Source organism: Lissotriton helveticus, chromosome 10 (assembly GCF_964261635.1).
Source record: "Lissotriton helveticus chromosome 10, aLisHel1.1, whole genome shotgun sequence".
In the NCBI taxonomy this organism is placed as follows: domain Eukaryota; kingdom Metazoa; phylum Chordata; class Amphibia; order Caudata; family Salamandridae; genus Lissotriton; species Lissotriton helveticus.
The window spans coordinates 992,072,658-992,096,594 of NC_136071.1; the positions used below are offsets into that span (position 1 = coordinate 992,072,658).

Below are 23,937 nucleotides of genomic sequence, written 5' to 3' on the forward strand. Positions count from 1 at the left end.
TGGTCTCCCACCGGCCATATTACGTTCAGATTGGCTGACAGTCTCTTGGAGGTGGTGTCCCGAAGGAGTGATGCTTCGCTGCTGGAGAGATGGGTAAGTAAACATGTGTATATCTGAAACACACACATATATATTGTATATGTGTCATAATGTACACGTAGCTCATGTGTAATGTATTTTTTGTTACCTGTTAAATATAACAAACTGTTAAGATGCACTATAAAGGAGAAGTGCCAATAAAGCCTACCTTTGCATCTGTGAGAACTGGGCTGCAGAGCATCGCATCGCAATCTAGTAGCAGCAGAACAGGATGGATCCGGGCAATGGCAACCAACACTGATTCTGAAGTGGAACCCCCCAGAAATGTGAGCTTCTACTTCTTTTTTGTGCCTTTCAGATGACTTTTGCATGGCAGTGTGCTGTCATGAACAGCTCGGTGGAAGGGCAGATCATAATCCAGATGGAGTGAACCTTGGTGGGACTGCCTCCAAATCCTGTCTCTGGCTCTCCCACCATCGATGCAGTAGCATGCGCCTCAGAGGTGGTGACGGTCCAGCAGTGGTCTTGTAGCCGAGTTCCCAACGGGGCTCTAATCGTGTGGTCGAACCGCCAAGGCAGAGGGCGGGAAGGCGGCCTCAAAAGCAACAGTGGTGCCTTCCCCCCAAACTTGGAATCAGGTCCCAAGTCTCTGCTTTTTCAAAGGTATGGGAAAGTTTGTTTTTGTCAGTCATGCAGTTATCTGCTTAAGGGCAGGCTGCTAGGCACCAATTTTCTCTGCAGCTAGGGCACCTGCAGGGTCCAATATTCAGCAGTTAGCTGGATCCCTCTATGTTCAACTTTTTATGTCCTTCAATAAGAAAAATAGAAGGCCATCCACTTGACCCTTGTATATTAATTTCAGTCCATGGGTGTCAACAGTAGTTAGGAGCCAATGAGTCTTTGAGTACTTGTGTGAGTTCTCTTCTTCCTTCAGGAGTCAAGAGTCTTTTTTCATCAGGTCCTTGTTCTTTAGATTGATTCTTCTCAGGTCCGCAAACGGTCTGAGGGCGTGGCAGTGGAGGTGCCAGATTTAGCCTGTGAACTAGCCAGTGATTAGTGAAACTCTACGAGCAATCTTTAATTATTTTCGCACAGCCCACATCTCATTTTGCAGCACAGAACCTTTGCTTTTCTGTAAAATTAGCCTGGTACACCTGTTTCAAGATGGCAAAATCCAGCTGCCACCAGGCAAGCTTGTCGTCAGCGTGTGAGTATGCCTGGATGTAATTTTAATAGCATGGCGTGATCTGCATTATTTTTGTATTTTTGTGCTACAAAATGTATGTGCATGTACCAAGATTACGCCAGTAAACCATTTTGCCTAGCGATACTCCAGACGGGAAGAGTTTGTAACAAAAGGTGCACTTAAGCACCATATTGGCATGAGTATGAGAGGTATCTTCCCAATGCAACTAGCATCTTCCCAACGAGAGAGTCAGCTCCTTCAAGAGGGCAGGCAAACATTCCAGGTTGAATTTATACTATAATGGAATGAGTTGTTAATTGTTTAGTGCTAAATAACAAATCTGAGCACAAACAACAGTTTTTCTAATGCAAGAGACCAGAACATCTAATTGAAATTACATTTTTAGATGACATTTTTATCTAAAGGAGAATTTTCTGCATTTTTATCGTGAAGAGTATTTTTCTTTTTTCTCTTTAAATGGGAATACAGGGCCATACGTACAGTAGCAACGTCCTCGTGTTGCCCTCAAAGCTCCTCCATCTGCTTTTTTCAATGATGTCATTCAAATGAAATGAGTGTTGAAATGTGGGAGGTTATAAGCAGTCATGGTGAGAGTGCAAGTTATAGTTAGTTCAATAAACAAAAACTGTAGTATGTCAGTATTTTTTTGGTTTTAAAACAATACTGTTTATAGTATCACACGGCCTTTCAAAAATTTCACTTTAACCATTCTTTCTGTGAATTCCTAGTTATTTGTTAATGTAAGCCACCATAGTATGACCACACCTAATTATAGTATCACTTTCACCTTTATTTGTTTCAGTGCCTTTCTGACTGCGGGCTGTCCCTGTGGGTTTTAAAACATGATGTCACACAGGGTACAACCACCATGAAAAAGGTGAAAAGACTTTCAAACTTTTACCATGTACCAACTACCAGTCTATAAATTTCAGTTTCTACTTCACAGAAATTGAAATAAATAAAAAAACTTAAATACATGAATCAATAGTGTATATATAGTCAATCATTGCGCCTGCATGTATAACCATGGTTGTTTTCTCCCTGTAATGGAGGATCACCTAGTTTAGCTTCCAAAATATGAATAATCACATCCTCCAAAGTTTAAACTATTTATTCCATTTCTACATCACGCAATTACTAGCAAGCTCATATGTATGTCCTTTTTATGTGAGGTGGCCATTGGACATGCATTCGGAGTCAATCCAGGGTATAGTACCCTAATTACATATAGCCTAAATCAACATATATGCTGCACTTCAGTAAATCATTAGTACAACATAATTCAACAAAATCAAATGTATATAGTGACAAAAACAAAGGGCTCATTATAGTTAGGAAATATGATTTAAACAACCCTTAGAAATTCACTGAAAAAGACAAAGGTTACAGGGACATTAGGGTCAGGCTCACATTTGACTTGTACAAAACCAGAGAAATTCAGCAGTTATAGTTACCTGAGCTAACTATAATTCTCGCCCCCCCATGCACTGCTTATGACCACAAATATTACATCACTCATGACATGGTCAGAGACATTACTCATGACATCTCAAACAACATCCCTGATGATATCACTGATGGCATCTCAAATGACATCACTGATGACATCATCCAGTGAACCACATGCACATCTACTTACATCCATATTAACCCTGTGCAAAGCACTACGCTACGCTTGCGTTATTTGCGAAGTTTGCGCTATTTTGCACTATGCGAACTGCACGTAGCACAGTGGAAACACACGTAGTGTAGCGTAGTGCAGCAGTCAGTTTTTGCTTGCTCGCGGTCCTCAACATCAAGTTGACTACTGCAAAGAAGCAAATGACATTCCGGCGAGACTTTTTTCCTCGTTCGCGATCAGCAACATCAAGTTGCCGATCGCGAGCATGGAAAATAAACCTCCTGGCAAGATTCGCAACGCGGGGAGGTCAGGTTTCTCATTGCGAGTGGTCGCGTGTGAGAAGCTACCAGTCTGCGTTGAGAAAGCTGCCGCTCAAGTAAAAATCAACTAGAGTGGCAGAAAACTACAGCTCGCATTGTGCAAGATGTCGTTTTCTATTATTGCACAGTGCCGGATGCTTGTCTGCACTGTGCAATCATTGAAAACGGCATCTTGCACAGTGCGAACAGGGTACTACGCAGTTCGCGTAGTGCTAGGCGTAGCTTGCGTAGTGCACTTTGCGTAGCTACGCGTAGCGCTACTTCGCAATTTACGCCCAGCACTAAATATACAACATCCCATACACCCATTATCACACAACCACTGACATAACCATTGACAGGCCCATAGAAATACTCACACACCTACTCACATATCAATCAAGGCACTCACACAAACTCACCCATACACCCAGTAACCAAACCAGTAGCTTCACATTAACAGACTAATGCACCGACTCACTGAACTATAAAGGCACTCACACATCAAGACATATACACATTTACATACTCGCACATTTACCTATAACACGACTGACACACTGAGTCAGTCAGCCATACACCTGCTCACACATTAACTCTCTCTCCTATACAGTCACTCATATAGCCACTCTCTCATTCATAAATTTGCTCACACATACAAACACACATATCCATACATATACTAACATATGTATTCACTCACATATATAGTTTCTAAGACAAGCAGTCATACATTCTCACTCACAGTAACTCACCAAAACAGCACTCACATATCCAGTCACTCACCCATATGTTTATTCAAGCACCCTGTTAATCACTGATACACCCAGTTTCATCTCCATTCATGTACCTGGACAACCACTCATGTATCCTGTTACTCACCAATACAGACACTTAGGGGGTCATTACGATGTTGGCCGGATTTCCTCCGCCAGGCTGGCGGTGGCCACCGCCAGCCTGGCGGAGGAAATCTGCCCGACATCCACTGCCCAATTCCTCCCCTGCCATATTTGGATGGCGGGGGGGATCGCGGCGGTGTCAAACACCGCCCGCCTGTTTCCCGCCCCGGTCACCTTGCGGCCGGCGCGGACAATGAGTTACATGGTGGCGGTGTCTGTTAGACACCGCCCGCCATATTACTATGTGCATTTTCAAATGCTTTTCTGTGGCGGCAATGCTGCCACGGAAAGGCATGCGGAGACTCCCTGCGGGGGCCCCTTGCGGGCCCCCTGGGAGTCCGGGACTTGGGGGGTGCACATGGGGGGTACCTATGTACCCCCCCCGCATTTCAAAGTGCAACATGGCAGGCACCGCGCGGTGCCTGTCATGATGTGCTTTGAAATACACTACGTTCATTTTTACCATTGAGGCGGGCGGAGATTTCAGCTCCGCCCGCCGCAATGGTAAATATACAGGATGCGCACGCCTGTGTGGCTGGCTCATCCTAATGCCAAAATCAGAACCCCCGCCCTGTAGGCAGGCGGTCCACATTACCGAAAGGGTGGCGGGCGGCCAAAGCTCGCCCGCCATCCTAATAAACCCCTTGGGTACCACCATAGCCACCATTCACCCACTCATGCAGTCTCACATTCACCATTTCCAGCAGCTGACATTGCCAGAACCTCACACATACAGCTACTCATTCATCCTCGTATTCACTTTTACAGCCACTTTTCACCTACTCTCTCACCCATACAAATACTCATACAGCCTCTCACATATTCATACACAAACTCACTCATGTATACAGTCTCTGACATACCCACTCACTATTTCCATACACCATATACACACCCACAGACTCACCCATAAAGACATTCCTTCAGCTATGTACCTTACTATATATATTTACTATATATATTTAACACTCAGTAAGATTTAGAAAACAAAATCACTGGGTATTAGTAATATCATGAGTGATGTCATTCGAGATGTCATCAGTAATGTCACTTACCATGTCATGAGTGATGTAATATGTTAGGTCATAAGCAGTGCATTGCAGGAGCATAGTTAGCTCAGGTAACTATAACTACTGGATTTCAATCGTTTTGTACAAGTGAAATATGACCCGAACTATAATGTCCCTGTAACCTTTGTTTTTTCAGTGAATTTCTAGGAGCTCTTTAAATTATATTGCCTAACTATAACATTCTTGTAACCTATATTTTTTTCAGAGAATTTATATGAAGGTTTCTCTGGGGTGCCGCCTGAGTTTATGCCCAAAATCCACAGCTATCCACTCTCCAAAAAACAGGTCAGTTTGAGTGGAAAAATGTAATGTGTCCATGTTGCGTTTTAAACCATTTCATGTCTCGGGCACAATGTCTACCCATATAAGTGAGGTACCAATTTTATTGGAAGACTTAAGGGAATGCTAGGTGGATGAACGTTTTTGGCTTTTCACAGATTCCAGAACTTTCCATCACAGAAATGTGAGGAAAATTTGTTTTTTTTGTCAATGTTTATGGTTTGCAAGGGATTCTGGATAAAACATCCTGGTGAGAGCCATACAAGTTAGCCCATCCTGGAATCCCCTGGGTGTCTACTTTACAAAAATGTACAGGTTTGCTATGCTTCTTTAGATGCAGGCAGATCTAGGTCCAAACATCCAGCTAACCACTTTGCAAAAAACGGGTCAGTTTGGAGTGAAAAAGAACGATGTATCCATGTTGCCCTTTGAGCAGTTTCCTGTTGCAGGCACTGGTCGACCTGCACAAGTGAGGTACCATTTTTATTAGAAGACATGTGGAAGCAAATAAAAGTAGGATATGTGGAATTACCAATTGAATATTGCTGCATTTGTGCCTTCCAAATCTAAGGCAGAGTGTAAGAAAGAAAACATTTTGAAAGATATCCTCTAAATCATATGCTCTTATGGGTACCCACAAATTCAGATGTGTACAAGTAACCACTTGTCACATACTGCATATCTTGTGCCGGTGCACAGTCTAAATATCGAGTTTCAAATATCGACCTACAAAAATACCGTGTTGGAAATATCGAAGGTACATAATATCGAGGTCGAGAATATCGTTGGACTGAATATCCACCTTAAGGTAAGTAATATCCATTTTTTTATATCGATGTAAGTAATATCGAAGTTACTAATATCGATATTTGTATTATTGTTATGTATTTTATTATGTAAGTGTAAGTATTTTACTTGTTTTAAATTATATGTGTATTATTTTTATATATTAATAATGTTATTTTTAAGTAAATTTTAGTACCGGAGCGGGTTGTCAGTTTATAGGGGAATAGGGTGGGAAGTCATTTAAATATAAGAAATTAATTATTAATTTTCAGAAATTATAAATTAATTTAAATTAATATTTGTGTTTATTTCTGTAGCGGGTTGTGGGTTTAAAGTGGAATTGGGTGGGAAGTAATTTAATTATAAATAATTAATGATTTATTTTTATTGATTGGAATGGGTAAATATGTTATTGTTAATTAATTGTTAATTGGCAATTCATTATTTTATTTGATAATTAATTTTTTTAATTGGTAATTAATGTTTTTAATTGGTAAATAATTTTTTTCATGGAAATACATTTTTAATTGGTAATTAATGTTTTTAATTGGCAGATAATTGTTTTAATTGGTAATTAATGTTTTTAATTGGCAATTATTTTTTATTAATTGGAAATTATTTTTAATTAATTGGTAATCAATGTTTCATAAAAAGTATTATTTGGTATAAAAATAATGTTAATGTTTAATATTTTTTAATTGTGAATTTATTTTAAATAGTTACAAAAAATTGTCATGAACAATATTTTATTCAATATTTATTATTTGGTGATTAATATTTATTCATTAATATTTATTGGTATTTATTGTTAATTTATTGTTAATTAATTATTCAATTGTAATTATGTTTTTAATAATTATTAATGGGTATTAAATTATATTTAAATTCTACGCAATCCAATGTTTTCCCTACTGTTTCACTCTCTGGAGTTGGAATAGTAATTTTTACACCTACGCTATCCAACGCTTTCCCTACTGTAGCACCCTCTGGAGTTGGAATAGTAATTTTTACCCCTACACTATCCAACGCTTTCCCTACTGTTGCCCCCTCTGGAGTTGGAATAGTAATTTTTACATCAACGCTATCCAACGCTTTCCCTACTTGCCCCCTCTGGAGTTCGAATAGTAATTTTTACCCCTACGCTATCCAACGCTTTCCCTACTGTAGCACCCTCTGGAGTTGGAATAGTAATTTTTACCCCTACACTATCCAACGCTTTCCCTACTGTTGCCTCCTTTGGAGTTGGAATAGTAATTTTTATCCCTATGCTATCCAACGCTTTCCCCACTGTTGCATTTTCTGAAGTTGGAATAGTAATTTTAAGTGTTATGCTATCTAATGTTATCATTACTGCAGTTTTTTTGGGACTTTGAATAGTAGTTTTATTTATTTAGCTATTTAATATTTTTTATATTATTTTTGATAATGTAGTATACTATTAATTTTAACAATATTGAAAGTATATTTAATTTTTTTAAATGTATTAAATGCATAAAATATGATTCTTTACTTGTTATTTATGTTATTGTTTTATGTTTAGATGTATTTGTTATTTATAATACTTTTTAATAATGTATGTTATTAAAATAATTATTAATACGTATTATTAGGTAAGTATATAGTATATTTTTTATGTATATGTTTAATTAATGTTATATTATTGTATATTCATTATTTATTAATTTTAAACATTATTAACCCATGTAATGCTGCGCACGTTCAGCAGACGTCGCGTGCACTACCTGGGTAGTGCTGCGCACGTCCGCTGAACTTCGCGGCCCCACCCGCGCAATAGAACGTTCCGCACCAGAGCGGAAAGTTCAGCGGAGGGGTTAAATATTTTTAACTATGTTTATTTGGTTTATAAGTATTATTTACTTTATTTTACACTTTTTTATAAAAAAAATATATTTTTAATTATGATATTTTTAACTTCGCCATTTTTGTTTCGATATTTTTGTACTTACCATGTTGTAGATAGGCTGTCGATATTCTTGCTTCTGATATTCCAACGTCCATTTTTGTGTAGGTCGATATGTTTCCTGTCGATATTGTGCCCATTTCAGAAATGCATAGGTTACCTTGATATCTATTTTTGACTATATATAATTCACAGCAAACACAAGCAGAAGATGGATGGAGCGCTGAAACTTTTCAGGCACTCACCCCCAGTATCTGACCTGGGTTGAATCCATCGTCATTCTTTAGCTCACTTCACCACCTCCGTTCAGACCCAGTTATATGCACAGCAGTCTTGAACCTGTACCTCATGGGAACAGTCCAGCCCGAACTGCCGAGCCAGGTCTTCCCTGAGCTGCAAATCAGTTTTGACCCTCTGCCTCATTGGAACAGTCCAGCCAGAACTGCCAAGCCATGTCTTCCCTTAACCGGAAACAAGCATCCTGGGACTGGTTTCTGGGTAACACCCTTCATCAGCCAGGCTAGCTTGAATCCAGTGGCAAAGTGAGCAAGGGACCCATGTCTTGATTCAACCCAGATCTGTGACTGGGGTTGAGTGTTTGAAAAGTTTCAGTGCTCCGTCCATCATCTCCATGTGTTAGCTTTGTTCGCCCTATGTTGGCAGGCTATGCCCAGACACGGGTCCCTTGCTCACTTTGCCACTGGATTCAAGCTAGCCTGGCTGATGAGGGCTGTTAGCCCGAAACCGGTCCGAGGATGCTTGTTTCCGGTCCAGGGAAGATATGGCTTGGGAGTTCGGGCTGGACTGTTCCCATGAGGCCCAGGGTCAAGACTGATTTGCATATAGCTGTGTCGGAGCTGGGGTGGCGAAGTGAGCTAAAGAACGATGATAGATTCAACCCAGATCTGTGACTGGAGAGTGTGTCTGAATAGTTTCAGCGCTCCGTCCATCATCTCCTTGTGTTTGCTTTATATATAATTCACCATATGAGTTAGTCTATACTCAGTACACATTGAAAGGAGTTAGAGGAGTTAAGGATTGGGACAAAGGGGTATTGCAGCTGTGCTGTGCAGTGCATTTAAAGCCTCACACCTCTTTTGAGATGCACTGCAAGGGGTTGCAGTCTCCCCATCAGGGCTGGTTACCTTCGGCATTTTTGGAACATTTAGTAAGGTGGTGCAACTGTGAGAACAAAGGTTTTTAAAGTAGTCCAGTTCCTTGCAGAAGTGATTAGCAGCAACAATGCTATATAATTGAGGCAAAACGTCATGCTACATAATTGAAACAAAATATCATGGAGATTGTGGCTTATTTTGGGCACAAATAAACCCAGCCAAGGTAGAGGAAAATGTGCTCATTGTAAGATGCTGTTCTCTGACCTAAACGCTACCCCTCATGGGATATGAGATGTTCAGTGGCTCTTGGGGCCATATTTATTATCTGTTTTGCATCACTCTTGTGCAGTGCAAAGTGGCGCAAATGTGACGCAAACCATTTTACTGAAGACATGCACAGCCACATGGCTTAAAAAATGTGAGAAACGCAAAGCAGTGCAAATCGCTGTGTTGCATTAATCTGCACATGGGAGGAGTTCCATGGGTGTTCCCAGGTACCTCCCATGGATTTTGCCACATTTCCAGATATACCAAACCTGATAAAACTGGGAATGTGTCAAAAAGATAAGTTTTTACTATTTCTAAAGTGTGCTGCAATCTGCAGCACACATAGAAAAAAGAAAAAGTCTTCCAGGATTAATTTTGTGCACAAAGCATAGCCAGCCTGGGAATCCAAAGCAGCCCTGGCAATTTAGTCAGACCAGCCCCCTCCTGGGGAGTGGAGGTTGCACATGTGTGCACCACTGGCTTTGATACTGGGGGTCGATATTGCAGCACTAGTCCCCAGTAATAAAACCAGTCATCACTGCTGAAAAACTACCCCCCACCCTTCCAGCCTCAAGGGGAAATGCCTGATGCCCGCTATGGCTAGTGTGGCCCTGGCAGGAAGGTGTCCTTTCCTGCACAAAGGCAGGAAGGTGTCCTTTCCTGCAAAAAGGCAGGAAGGCGTCCTTTCCTGCACAAAAACAATACAACACAAGCACCCTTGCACCAACCTGTGCTGCTGCCAAAACGGCGTTAGGGAAAAGTACATGAATGCACCATATTGGATAAACATGGCACATTCGTGCCCTTTTCCTGTGATGCAGGGCAGCATAGCAAGGTGACGTGCTGTACTGCCCTGCCCCACAAAATTCCTAAATATGCTCTTTGATTTATTATCTCATTTCACTTTCTTGCTAAGTGCTTTATAAACTGTAAGTTTACTCTTAGGGTTGCATTTATAATAGGATTAGATATACAGTAAGTACCAGAACATACTTTAATGTGAATAAAAAGAGTGCCAGAAAAAGAAGTGCATTATGACAAGCTAAGGCTACAAGGCATAACATACAGTGCTACAGAATGCATTATCATTGTAGCATATGCATGCTTTGTTAATCGGACAACTGCTTTCTTACATTTTCAAAGTCAGTAGATCTGGTATATGAACTGAAAATGCAAGTCAAACTCACGTAGTTTGTCAATGCTTAGTTAATAATGTTTGCTAAGGTACTCAAGGCTAATAGCGTATAATGACATGAGCTTATTTGTTACGTGTAATTTAAAGTATTTATTAATGTATAAGTAAACTTAAATATGTTCAGGGCCATGTAGCATTCATGGCGTTTGTATATTTAGCGAGGTTCACACCCGGCTATTGGTTAAATTGGTAATTTTTCTATTGGCAGTAGACAGTCAATTGCTTGTGTCTAAAGGTCCCGATTGTGTTCACTTTTTGGTTTGATTTTGTATTCTTTAGCGATCACACTAAGCCACTGGGACATGTGGAAGCTGGAGAACAGCTCCCACCTGCCTACCTCTGAGCAACGAGTCCCAGCATTTCATAGCACATTATAAGATAAATCCCTGGAGAGAGCTGGACCCTGTTGGAGTAGAAAGTGGCAAAATATTAAAGAGTTTAACTATAAATACGGCATATTAGATGTATTTTCATGTTATTTTTTGTTTACATTGGTATGTAGAGTCTTACCATTACAATTTATTCTGCTTGTAAAGTCTTTTCAAACACTATCATTTACAAGCGCCTTGATCAATTGATTTTAAAGTGTAGAGTACAGGAGTACATTCCACATTTTCTTAAATACTGTAGTTGTGATTTGAAAAACAAAACTTACCTTGCCAGTGCTTTTTTCTGACCATTAAAGGCAACAACAGTCCTTACTGAAGACAGAACTTCTTCTGCCACAGCTCCTGATTTTGCAGAGGCAGATATTTCCTTAGCGGATATTGATCCTAGGAGCTGTAAAAGAATGCATATAGGAAATTAGGTTAAAATAAACTCTCTCACTCGTCATCTCAGGATGTGTTCTGGGAAGTCTTTCCTTCCCTTTTCTTACTTAGAGTCCTTTAGAGCTCCTCTTAATGGTGAACACAGATGGGGGAGGTTTTAGTCTTTTGTACATTGGCGAGTACATGGACCACACTTTGATGTACACAGATAGGTCCACATTGACATAGTATTTAGGTGCTCTCTGTAACCGTCGCTTACATAATGCCTGTGCCATACGTCATACCAAAACCTTGGTAATTTGTGCACAAATGTCCTTACAATCCCTTGAAATATCAATAAAAAGAGTTAAACCACAAACCAACAAATAAATAAATAAATAATAAATAACATTGATGCGGACAGCGAAAATTATCAAGGTGTTGCTCCAGTAGGAGGGAGCAACATAAATAGCTGCTCCCTGCAGCAGAAGTAATTCTAGCTCCCATTGCATTCGGATACCGAATGGGGCTGTAGGACCCTGGGTCCCCCATCATTGTGCATGGCGGAGACCCTGGGTGTGCACCAGGGCACCCAAGTAAAAATAATGAGGGCCCTGGGGGATGGGGTTGACAGGCCCATAATAGGCTCAGAGAGAGACTTAGAAGTCAAAATCCCCTTTGAAATAGAAACGGCTCAGGGGAATGTGGTCCCCAAGATCAAAATAGGCTGGGGGGGATGTAAAAAAAAAGGCCCCTGGGGATGAGGTCTCGGGAGCATATAAAGGACTTTTTAAGTATATTTCAGTCCTGGGTGTCGGAGTCCTCAGGCGCATTTAGGCTCAGGGTGTGTAACTCGCTCCTCTCCCTTTATTTCTCAGCCTTGAGAGATGGGGTCCCGGGGGCCTAATAAGGCTTGGGTGAGGAGCGCTGTTTGAGGCATTGAATTAGCTGCTTTTTGGGGGGCTGGTCACAGTGCCTTGTGTGGCTAACCCCTGCTGTACACAGCCAAAGGCAATGCATAGCATGGAGTTGACTGCATGCAGGGGTTGAATGCAGAGCCTGGACACAGGCCAGGCTTTGTGTCCAATCACTCCACTTCACACGGAGGAATGCTGTGTGCAGCTTGGCTTTGGCTACATGCAGGGAATTGGTGGCAAAACCCCTAAAAATTTATAAAAAAAGGGAATGTAACGTTATATTTAGGTGAAATATTCAGAAACAATGTAACATTTTAAACACTAAAAAGCACATAAATTCATCAGTTACAGTTACCTCAAGTAACTATAACTTGTTCTGTAAGAGAACGTCTTATTTCCTCAGAGGTGATAGAAGGTATGCATGTTAGGGTCTATGTGGAGGAGTCTATGACACTGTGTCTTGGTCAACTGCATGCAGAATGGTATTGGGCTGATGTTCAAAGACGAACACAGTGCTTCATCATGTTTGGGAATGGTCTGAGAAGGTGGCGGTCAAGTGTGACCCCATGCAGGTTCAAGTATTGATTTGGGTAAACAGAGGATCAACTGAGACAGGTGATTTGTTTAATAGTACAGTTGCATGCATGGTAGTCGTAAGCCTCCAGAAATGGTATGTGCCCAAAATATTCCAGATTTAGGTCTGGATTTCGTTGGCCCCTATAATAATCTTTTTATTTCTGCCTCAATTCTATGTAGTGTGTCTCATGCCAATAAAAGCATGGTAAAAACATAGTTGTACCAGGGTGCAATTGACATTTATCTAATTGTACTCTGCCACAGAGCGCTGCGTTTAATTCTGACCACCTTGCAACTTCAGAAGAGAAGAGGTAGCGGCTATCAGGGGATTTGAGTTGTCATTAATCATGAGTTCTAAGCCTCTATTGAGCTGTATCACTAAATAAGGCGTTGTGTAGAACAAAGTTCTAGTGGAGGCCAAAAAGGTACTCTGGTAGCCAGTGCCACCAGTAAATTAGGGGCAGTATTAATCTGAAGAGATAGCCCCAGTTGGACTTGGAAGACAAATATTTTTAAGGACACAAGGTGATGTGGAATGATAACACATTTATTATCAGCATAAATGGAATATCAAATACTTTGGTAATAGTTCTAGTGCTCACATAGGAAGTGACAGTGCGTGAAGTTGGGAAGTGCTGGTGACATTTAAAAACATTACATCGCATTGAAAAAACTAGAAAAACAATAATCAAAACACCGAAATAAATTAAATGCAGGAATGGAGTTTTGGTTGGGGAGGTTGACGGCGTTTCGATCTCATAAGTGTGAGATCTTCATCAGGACGAGAGAATGTGAGCAATAGAATCGAAGGGAAGGATAAAAGAAATTCAAAACCTTGGACCTAGGAGAAAATAACTTACAGAAGGTGTGCACAAGTGGATGGCTCTATTGATTTGCCAGTGTCTGAGATGTGGTACTCTTCATACATCATTCATAGACAGTTAGATAGCTCTATTGTTTGGCCAGTATCTAAGGTGTGGCCAGGTGCCTATCCATAGCAATTTCTTTATATTGATATACAAGTCAGGTTGAGCAGTGGGGCGGGGTACTGCAAAGCATGCTAGGGATTAGCCAGAGGCGTGCATCTGAGTCAGGATGGGATAGACCCATGAGGGAGTGCTAAGCAGGGGGAGGAAGCATAGGTGCTGTGCTTACTGGTCGGAGGAATGAAGCAAGGCTCTGTGGGCCCAGGGAATGCGCGTGGCAGAGGTCCATGTGCGGGCGCGTCTAACTTTGCCAAAGGATCTGGGATGGAAGATTTCCACGGTTATGAACACAGAACTGACCAAGAGCATGGGAATTACTGAATTAACTACGGAGTGAACTTACTGAAGGAGCCGCAAGGTTTACGAGGGCCCACGGTGGGTAGGGCGGTATGAGTTGCTGCCAGACCTAGTCGGCTGGCGAAGGCAGAGTCACTGTCTAGTGGCGGCAGTCTAAAAAGAGAAGGTGCAACATTACTAGTGGTTCTTAGGCAATGCGGGGATGGCTGTGTGTTAATTAGCGGGAAACTTACTTAGGAGACCATAAGGGGCCATCCAGGAAGTGTTAATTACCCCACGGAGTTGTTAATCACCAGGGATGGCAAGCTCTTGACTGGCGTGCGTCTTATTCTGAATCTAAGGAAATGAACAGCGGTTAGTGGTTTCTAGGAAGTGACCGCGTGTAAGGGTGCCGGACTAGGCCGAGTGTGCACTTACTTATTGTGGCGTAGGAGTAGTCAGCGGTATACACCGTAGGCATTCGGTGTCATCAGGAGAATGAGTCCACACGATCTCTTGCTCGAGAGAGGAGGAGAAATAGAGACTCGCTGGAAGGATGCTCATGCGTAAGTCCGGACAGTCGCGGGTGGGCTGGGCATGCGCGAGTTGCTGTGGCTAACATGTTGTGCCTCCTGCACGAGAGAGGCGCAGTAGAGTCGCCATATTGAGGAGTGCACGAATGATGTAGGAAGAGGCATCTGAATTCAATTAAAATGTCCAGAGACGCACATATGAAGTTGTGGGTCTGAAGTCAATAAAATAGAAGGGAAAAAGAGGCCAGAGTGACAGCCGGAAGAGTACATTGAAGACATTACATGTAGAGAGTCTCAATAAAAACAGAGGATACAAAATTCAAAGAGGGTAAAAAATTCAAAGAGGGGTTGGGTAACAAAGTAGGCATTGCAATGGGTACATTGTGTAGAGGTGCCTGCGGTTGGAGTTTAGTAAAGATAAAGTTCATGAAAAATGTAAAAGTTCATGATAGCAGCACATGCCAAGCAGTACAATGAAAAAGCTCATGAGGATGACATTACAGGATCATATTCCATTCATCAATGGTGTTGATTCAGCCCTCGATGGAGTGACAGTAAAACCTCCATTTACACTCAAGCCTGTTGAGAATGGCTTGTGGGTCACCACCACAGTCGTTTGGGCGTATAATGTCAATCATTTGCCTCAGAGTATCCTTTCTCCATAAAATGTTCCATCAGTGGTGCGGTTGTGACTTGGCATCGTATCCTGCTCCTGTGCTGACTGATTCTTGCTTTCACTTTTTGGGTGGTCTGACCAACATACATGAGGTTGCAGGGTCATTTGATACAGTATATCACATTTGTGGAGTTATAATTTGAAAAGAACTTAAGTTTGTCTGTGCTCATGCCATAATCAAACGTATTTGACATCAAATGCTTCTACACCAACATCCCGCAAGATAGAGGGACCTCAGTCATTGAGAACCACTTGAATAACAGGCCCAGACCACATAAAGTGCCCACGGAGTTTATCATCTTGCTCCTAGAAATAGCACTTAGCAAAAACTATTTCATGTTTCACAACAAGTTCTATAGACAATGTAAGGGTACTTCAATGGGGGCAGTTTTCGTCCCCCAATTTTGCCATACTCTTTGTAGACAACATAGAGAAAACACTAATCGTCAACGAAGTTAACCCACACCGTAACAAAGTGAGAAGCTGGCATTGATACGTAGATGATGTGTTTATGATTTGGCAAGGCACAAAGACTGAACTGGACACCTTCTCTACATGGCTCAATAGCTGCCAACCAGACTTCAAATTCACCTATGACTCCAGCAACACATTAACTACCTGGCTGTCTCGGTCAAACCCCATGAGGGAGGTCTTTACACTACACTGTACAAAAAACCCACCAAACGCAATACCCTCCTACACTACACTAGTGCCCACCCAAGAACACTTAAGGATGACCTACCATACAGCCAGTTCTTGAGGATAAGGATAAACTGCCAAATGAAAGATGACTACCTCATGGAAGCAGGTCTCCTCTGCGATAAACTCATGAAGAGGGGTTACCCGAAACGACTGGTCAAAAGATCAATGAAGCGTGCATTGTATTCACACAGAGAATTCTTACTGGATGCAAGACCCAAAAAAAACATGTCACGAATTCCCTGTGTCACCACATTCTGCCCAGCCAGCAACAAGATGACAAAGTTAATCAAAAAACACTGGCCCTCATAATGACCCTCAATATCTCCAATGAGGCTCCACTGTTCTCTTTTAAACCTTGGCGCACGCATACCTACTAGAAATGAAAATACCATACAATCATTCCTGGGTTTACCCCCGGTCATAGGCCATTTTAAGTGCGGAAACTGTGTTGCATGCCCACTCACCAACAATACAAAAACATTTGAAAATGGCACGAGCACACACAAACTTAAATTCTTTTCAAATTGTAACTCCACGAACGAGATATTCTGTATCAAATGTCCCTGCAACCTCATGTATGTTGGTCAGACCACCCAAAAAGTGAAGGCAAGAATCAGTTAGCACAGGAGCAGGATAGAATGCCAAGTCACAACTGCACCACTGGTGGAACAGTTTATGGAGAAAGCACACTCTGAACAAGACCTGCGCAGGCAAATGATTGACATTATATGCCCAAACGACAGCGGTGGTGACCCACAAGCCATTCCAACAGGCTTGAGTGTAAATGGATGTTTTACTGTCACTCCATCGGGAACGGACTCAACACAATTGATGAATGGAATATGATCCTGTAATGTCGTCCTCATGAACTTTTTCATTGTACTGCTTGGCATGTGCGGCCATCATGAACTTTTAAAATTTTTCATGAACTTTATCTTTACTAAACTCCAACAGCAGGCACCTCTACACAATGTACCCAATGCAATGCTTACTTGGTTACCCAACCCCTCTTTGAATATTGTAACCGCTTTGAATTTTGTATCCTCTATTTTTATTGAGACTGTCCATATGTAATGTCTTCAATGTACTCCTCCGGCCGTCACTCTGGCCTTTTTTGCCCTTCTATTTTATTGACTTCAGACTCACAGCTTTCTATGTGCGTCTCTGGCCATTTTAATCGGATTCAGGTGCCTCTTCCTATGGCATCCATGCACTCCTCAAGATAGCGACTCTAATGCGCCACTGCCGCTCGTTAAGGGGGCACAACATGCTAGCCACAGCAACTCGAGTATGCACAACCCACCCACGACTGTCCCGACTTATGCATGCGCATCCTTCCAGCGCATCTTTATTTCTCCTCCTCCCTCGAGGAAGAGATCGTGTGGATTCATACCCCTGATGACACCGAATGCCTATGGTGCATCCCGCTGATTACTTCTGTGCCACAATAAGTAAGTGCCCCTCGGCCTAGACCAGCATCCTTAGCCGCGGTCACTTCCTAGGAACCACTAACCGCTGTTCATTTCCTTAGATTCAGAATAAGACGCACGCCAGTCAAGAACTTGCCATCCTGTGTGATTAACACCTCCTTGGGGTAATTAGCACTTCCTGGATGGCCCCTTGTGGTCTCCTAAGTAAGTTTCCTGCTAATTTACACGCAGCCATGCCCACATAACCTACGAACCCTTAGTAATGTTGCTCCTTCTTTTTTTAGACTGCTGACACTAGATAGTGACTCTGCCTTCACCAGACGTCTAGGTCTGGCAGCAACTCACACCACCCTACCTACCGCGGGCCCTCGTAAACCTTGTGGCTCCTTCAGTAAGTGGACTCCGTGGTTGATTCTGTAATTCCAATGACCTTGGTCAGTTCCTTGTTCATAACTTTGCGAATCTTCCATCAAAGATCCTTCGGCAAAGTTAGACACGCCCACACACAGACTTCTGCCACGCCCATTCCCTGGACCCACAGAGCCTCGCTTCATTCGTCCGACCAGTAAGCACAGCACCTATGCTTCCTCCCCCTGCTTAGCACTCCCTCATGGGTCTATCCCATCCTGACTCAGATGCACGCCGCTGGCTAATCCTTAGCATGCTTTGCAGTACCCCACCCCACTGCTCAACCTGACGTGTAAATCCATATAAGCAATTTGCTATTCATCATCACCTGGCCACACCGTAAATACTGGCCAAACAATAGAGCTATCTAACTGTGTACGGCTGATGTATGAAGGGATCACTGACATAATATCGAGGGACATAATATCGACTAGCAAAAATATCGGCGACAAAATATCGACAGACAGAATATCGAATTTGTATCTACAAACAGGTAAGTACAAAAATATTGAGTAAAAAATATCGTTTACAAAAATGTACTTTATAAAAATATCGACTTTATTAAAAACAATGTTAAATTAAATTAATATTAAAAATTAATAACTAAAATATACATAAAAATAATTAAATTACCTTATAATAATTAAATAATTAATAAAAGTTATAAAAAAACTTACAATCATATTTGTTAAAACATATATATATAGTAACATAATATAATCAAATAATATCCAATATTATTACCGTACAATAGCGGAAGTGTAAAAATTACTATTCCCACTCCAAAAAGTGCAACAGTAGGGAAAGCGTTGGATAGCGTAGGGGTAAAAATTACTATTCCCAGTCCAGTGAGTGCAACAGTAGGGGAAGCGTTGGATAGCATAGGGGTAAAAATTACTATTCCCACTCCAGTGAGTGCAACAGTAGGGAAAGTGTTGGATAGCGTAGGGGTAAAAATTACTATTCCCACTCCAGTGAGTGCAACAGTAGGAAAAGCGTTGGATAGCGTAGGGGTGAAAATTACTATTCCCACTCCAGTGGGTGCAACAGTAGGGAAAGCGTTGGATAGCGTAGGGGTAAAAATTACTATTCCAACTCCAAAGAGTGCAACAGTAGGGAAAGCGTTGGATAGCGTAGGGGTAAAAATGACTATTTCCACTCCAAAGAGTGCAACAGTAGGGAAAGCGTTGGATAGCGTAGGGGTAAAAATTACTATTCCCACTCCAGTGGGTGCAACAGTAGGGAAAGCGTTGGATAGCGTGGGGGTAAAAATTACTATTCCCACTCCAGTGAGTGCAACAGTAGGGAAAGCGATGGATAGCGTAGAGGTAAAAATTACTATTCCCACTCCAGTGGGTGCAACAGTAGGAACAGCGTTGGATAGCGTAGGGGTAAAAATTACTATTTCCACTCCAGTGGATGCAACAGTAGGGAAAGCGTTGGATAGCGTAGGGGTAAAAATTACTATTCCAACTCCAAAGAGTGCAACAGTAGGGAAAGCGTTGGATAGCGTAGGGGTAAAAATTACTATTCCAACTCCAAAGAGTGCAACAGTAGGGAAAGCGTTGGATAGCGTAGGGGTTAAAATTACTATTCCCACTCCAAAGAGTGCAACAGTAGGGAAAGCATTGGATAGCGTAGGGGTTAAAATTACTATTCCCACTCCAAAGAGTGCAACAGTAGGGAAAGCATTGGATAGCGTAGGGGTTAAAATTACTATTTCCACTCCAGAGAGTGCAACAGTAGGGAAAGTAAATACTTCATATATTATTTAAAAAAATATAAATTAATATCTATAAAAAATTAATTAAAAGTAATTACCAATTTAATATAATATAATAATTAATCAATTAAATATAAAAATTAAAATTAATTATTACAATTAGTTACCTATTAATACAAATTAATTACAAATTAACAATTAATTAATTAACAATTTAAAATTAATTAACAATTAATTCAAATTAAATACAATTACATAAATTGAATTATTTAATTAATTATAAATACATTACTACCCACCCTATTCCCCTATAAACCCACAACCCGCTACAGAAAAAGAATTAGTAAAATTAACATAATTAGCAATTAATCAATTAAATATAATTAATTGGCAAATAAAATTTAATTAATTACCCATGAAAAATTAATTAACAATTAATTCTAAATAAATACCAATAAATAACTTTACATATTTAATTAATTATAAATAAATTACTTCCCACCCAATTCCCCTATAAACTCACAACCCGCTACAGAAAATAAATGAGTAAAATTAACATAATTAGCAATTAATCAATTAATTAAAATTAATTGCCAATTAAAATTTAATTAATTACCAAATATAAATTAATTAACAATTAATTAAAAATGATCACCAATAAATAAATTTACATATTTAATTAATTATAATTAAATTACTTCCCACCCTATTCCGCTATAAACCCACAACCCGCTACGGAATTAAATTACGCAAAAATTAATAAAACAAAATTCATTAATTAAAATAAATTATAACATAAATACACACTTTTCACACATATAATAACATAAAAAACACTATAAAACATTCGATATTATTAAAAATGCGATAATTTTAATAACCTATATTATATACTTCGATATTTTAACTTTCTATATTTTTAACATTCGATATTACATTACTTACCTTCAAAACGATATTTTTGATGTCTATATTCTGTCCATTCGATATTTTGTCCAGCCTATATTTTGTACTCGATATTATGCCCATTCGATATTTTGTAGTCGATATTATGTCTGTTTACCGTATGAAGAGTACCACATCTCAGACACTGGCCAATCAACAGAGCCATCCACTTGTGCACGACTTCTGTAGGTTCATTACTCCTAGGATCAAGGTTTTGAATTTCTTTTCTCCTTCCCGTAGATTCTATCGCTCACATTCTCTCGTCCTGATGAAGATCTCACACTTATGAGATCAAAACGCTGTTGACCTTTCCAACCAATACTCTATTCCTGCATTTAATTTATTTAGGAGTTTTTATGATTGTTTTTGGTTTATTTTCAATGCGATGTAATGTTTTTAAATGTCACCAGCACTTCCCCACTTCACGCACTGTCACTTCCTATGTGAGCACTAGAACTATTATTAATGTATTTGATATACCATTTATCCTGATAATAAATGTGTTATCATTCCACATAACCTTGTGTCAATCAATCATAGTATCAATCATAGTACTTGTATAGCGCACTACTCACCCGGCAGGGTCTCAAGGCGCTTGGGGGAAGGGGTCTGCTATTGCTCGAACAGCCAGGTCTTGAGTTGTCTCCTGAAGGCGAGATGGTCCTGGGTCAGCCAAAGATGGATGGGGAGGGAGTGCCATGTCTTGGCCGCCAGGTAGGAGAAGGATCTGCCACCAGCGGTGGCTCTTCAGATGCGTGGTACGGCGGCGAGGGCGAGGTTTGTTGAGCGTAGCTGGCGGGTGGGCGTGTAGAAGGTCAGGCGGTCGTTGAGGTACTTGGGGCCCAGGTCGTGGAGAGATTTGTGTGCGTGGGTGAGGAGCCTGAACGTGATCCTCTTGCTGACAGGGAGCCAGTGCAGGTCCTTCAGGTGGCCGGAGATGTGGCAGCGTCGGGGGATGTTCAGGATGAGTCGGGGGGAGGCGTTCTGGATGCGTTGGAGTCTTTTCTGTAGTTTGGCTGTGGTTCCGGCGTAGAGGGCGTTTCCGTAGTCCAGTCGGCTGGTGACGAGTGCCTGGGTGACCGTCTTCCTGGTTTCGGTTGGGATCCATCGGAAGATTTTACGGAGCATGCGTAGGGTGTTGAAGCATGATGAGGAGACGGCGTTGACTTGTCTGGTCATCGAGAGGGAGGAGTCCAGGATGAAGCCCTGGTTGCGTGCGTGGTCTGTTGGCTTGGGACTGGCGCCCAGGGCGGGGGGCCACCAGGAGTCGTCCCAGGCGGAGGGCGTGGTCCCAGGACGAGGACTTCCGTCTTGTCTGAGTTCAGTTTCAGGCGGCTGTTCTTCATCCACTCTGCGACGTCTTTCATCCCTTCGTGTAGGTTCGTTCTGGCGGTGGCGGGGTCTCTGGTGAGGGAGAGGATCAGTTGGGTGTCGTCGGCATAGGAGATGATGTTGAGGTTGTGCTGGCTAGCGATGGCTGCAAGAGGTCTCATGTAGATGTTGAAGAGGGTGGGGCTGAGTGTTGATCCTTGCGGTACGCGGCAGATGACTTCGGTGGCCTCGGATCGAAACGGGGGGAGGCGGACTCTCTGTGTTCTTCCGGTGAGGAATGAGATGATCCACTCCAGTGCCCTCTCTTGGATACCGATGTTGCTGAGGCGTTGAGCTACGGTGCGGTGGCAGACAGTGTCGAATGCTGCAGAGAGGTCCAGGAGGATGAGGGCCGCTGTTTCCCCGTTGTCGAGCAGGGTTCTGATGTCGTCGGTGGCTGCGATGAGGGCGGTCTCGGTGCTGTGGTTGGCTCGAAAACCGGACTGCGAGGGGTCGAGGGATCCGTTCGTCTCGAGGAAGGCTGCCAGCTGTCTGTTGACGGTCTTCTCGATGACTTTGGCAGGAAAAGGGAGGAGCGAGATGGGGCGGAAGTTCTTGAGGTCGGTGGGGTCAGCTGTTGGTTTCTTCAGTAGGGCGTTGAGCTCGGCATGCTTCCAGCTCTCCGGGAAGGTGGCAGTGTTGAAGGAGGTGTTGATGACGTCCCGGAGTTGGGGTGCGATGATGGAGTCGGCCTTGTTGAAGACGTGGTGGGGGCAGGGGTCGGTCGGAGATCCGGAGTGGATGGTGTTCATCGTGCGGGCTGTGTCTTCGGTTGTCACCGTGGTCCAGGTGCGGAGGGGCGCGGTGGAGGGCGCTGGTTCGACGGTTGGGTGCGTTGATGGTGCGCTGAAGCTGTTGTGGATGTCGGCGATCTTGCGGTGGAAGAACGAGGCGAGAGAGTCGCAGAGGTCTTGTGAAGGAGTGATGTCGTTGTTGCCGGTGCTGGGGTTGGAGAACTCCTTGACGATGCTGAAGAGTTCCTTGCTGTCGTGGGTGTTGTTGTCCAGTCGTTCCTTCAGTGATTTCTTCTTGGTAGTGCGGATAAGCTGGTGGTGCTTGCTTGTGGCGTGTTTGAGGGCGGTCATGTTGTCTGTTGTCTGGTCGAGGAGCCAGGCTTTCTCGAGGGTGCGGCAGCTTTTCTTGGAGTCCTTGAGTTCGTCGGTGAACCAGGGGGCTTTCTTGCTTCTGGGTCTGCTGGTAGGGTTCATTAGTGGCGCGAGGTCGTCAGCGCAGTCGGTCAGCCACTTCGTGAAGTTGCATGCTGCTTCGGTGGGGTCCGTTGTGCAGGCGGGTGGGTTCTGAATGAGGGAGGTGGTGAGCTGTTCGGCGGTGATCTTGCTCCAGCTCCTGTGAGGAACCTGTTGCGGGTGGTGGTGGGTCGTGGTTCTTCTGAAGCTGAAGTGGACGCAGCTGTGGTCGGTCCAGTGAAGTCCTGTGGAGTGGCTGAAGGTGATGTGCTTGCTGGATGAGAAGATTGGATCAAGCGTGTGGCCGGCGTAGTGGGTGGGGGTGTTGACCAGTTGCTTGAGTCCGAGGTTGGCGAGGTTGTCCAGCAGGGTGGTGGTGTTGCGGTCGTTGTTGTTCTCCAGGTGGAAGTTGAGGTCCCCGAGGAGGATGTAGTCGGCGGAGGGGAGGGCGTGTGGGCTGATGAAGTCGGCGATGTCTTCGCTGACTTGTGTGCGGGGTCCTGGGGGTCTGTAGATGAGGGTGCCTCTGAGGGTGGTCTTGGGATCGGTGTGGATCTGGAAGTGCAGGTGTTCGGCCGCCGTGCGGGTGTTGTCGGAGTTGGTCGTGATGCGGATGGTGTTCTTGTGGATGATGGCGATGCCTCCTCCAGTCTGTTTGACGCGGTCCCTCCGGGTGATCTTGTATCCGTCCGGAATGGCGATGGCGATGTCGGGCGCTGAGGAGGCGTTCATCCAGGTTTCTGTCAGGAAGGCGACGTCT

The 23,937-nt window shown here is 42.7% G+C and overlaps 1 protein-coding gene across 3 annotated transcripts in view; it reads right to left on the bottom strand.

Moving 5' to 3' along the window:
- The window catches only part of LOC144784709 (ATP-dependent translocase ABCB1-like), a 916,046-nt gene that overhangs the window by 610,379 nt on the left and 281,730 nt on the right, over nucleotides 1-23,937 (bottom strand). For all 3 annotated transcript variants that reach the window (XM_078663661.1, XM_078663660.1, XM_078663662.1), the window contains one exon: nucleotides 11,354-11,478. In XM_078663661.1, coding sequence (XP_078519787.1) covers nucleotides 11,354-11,478 — 125 coding nt within the window. The remainder of the gene's footprint in view (nucleotides 1-11,353; nucleotides 11,479-23,937) is intronic.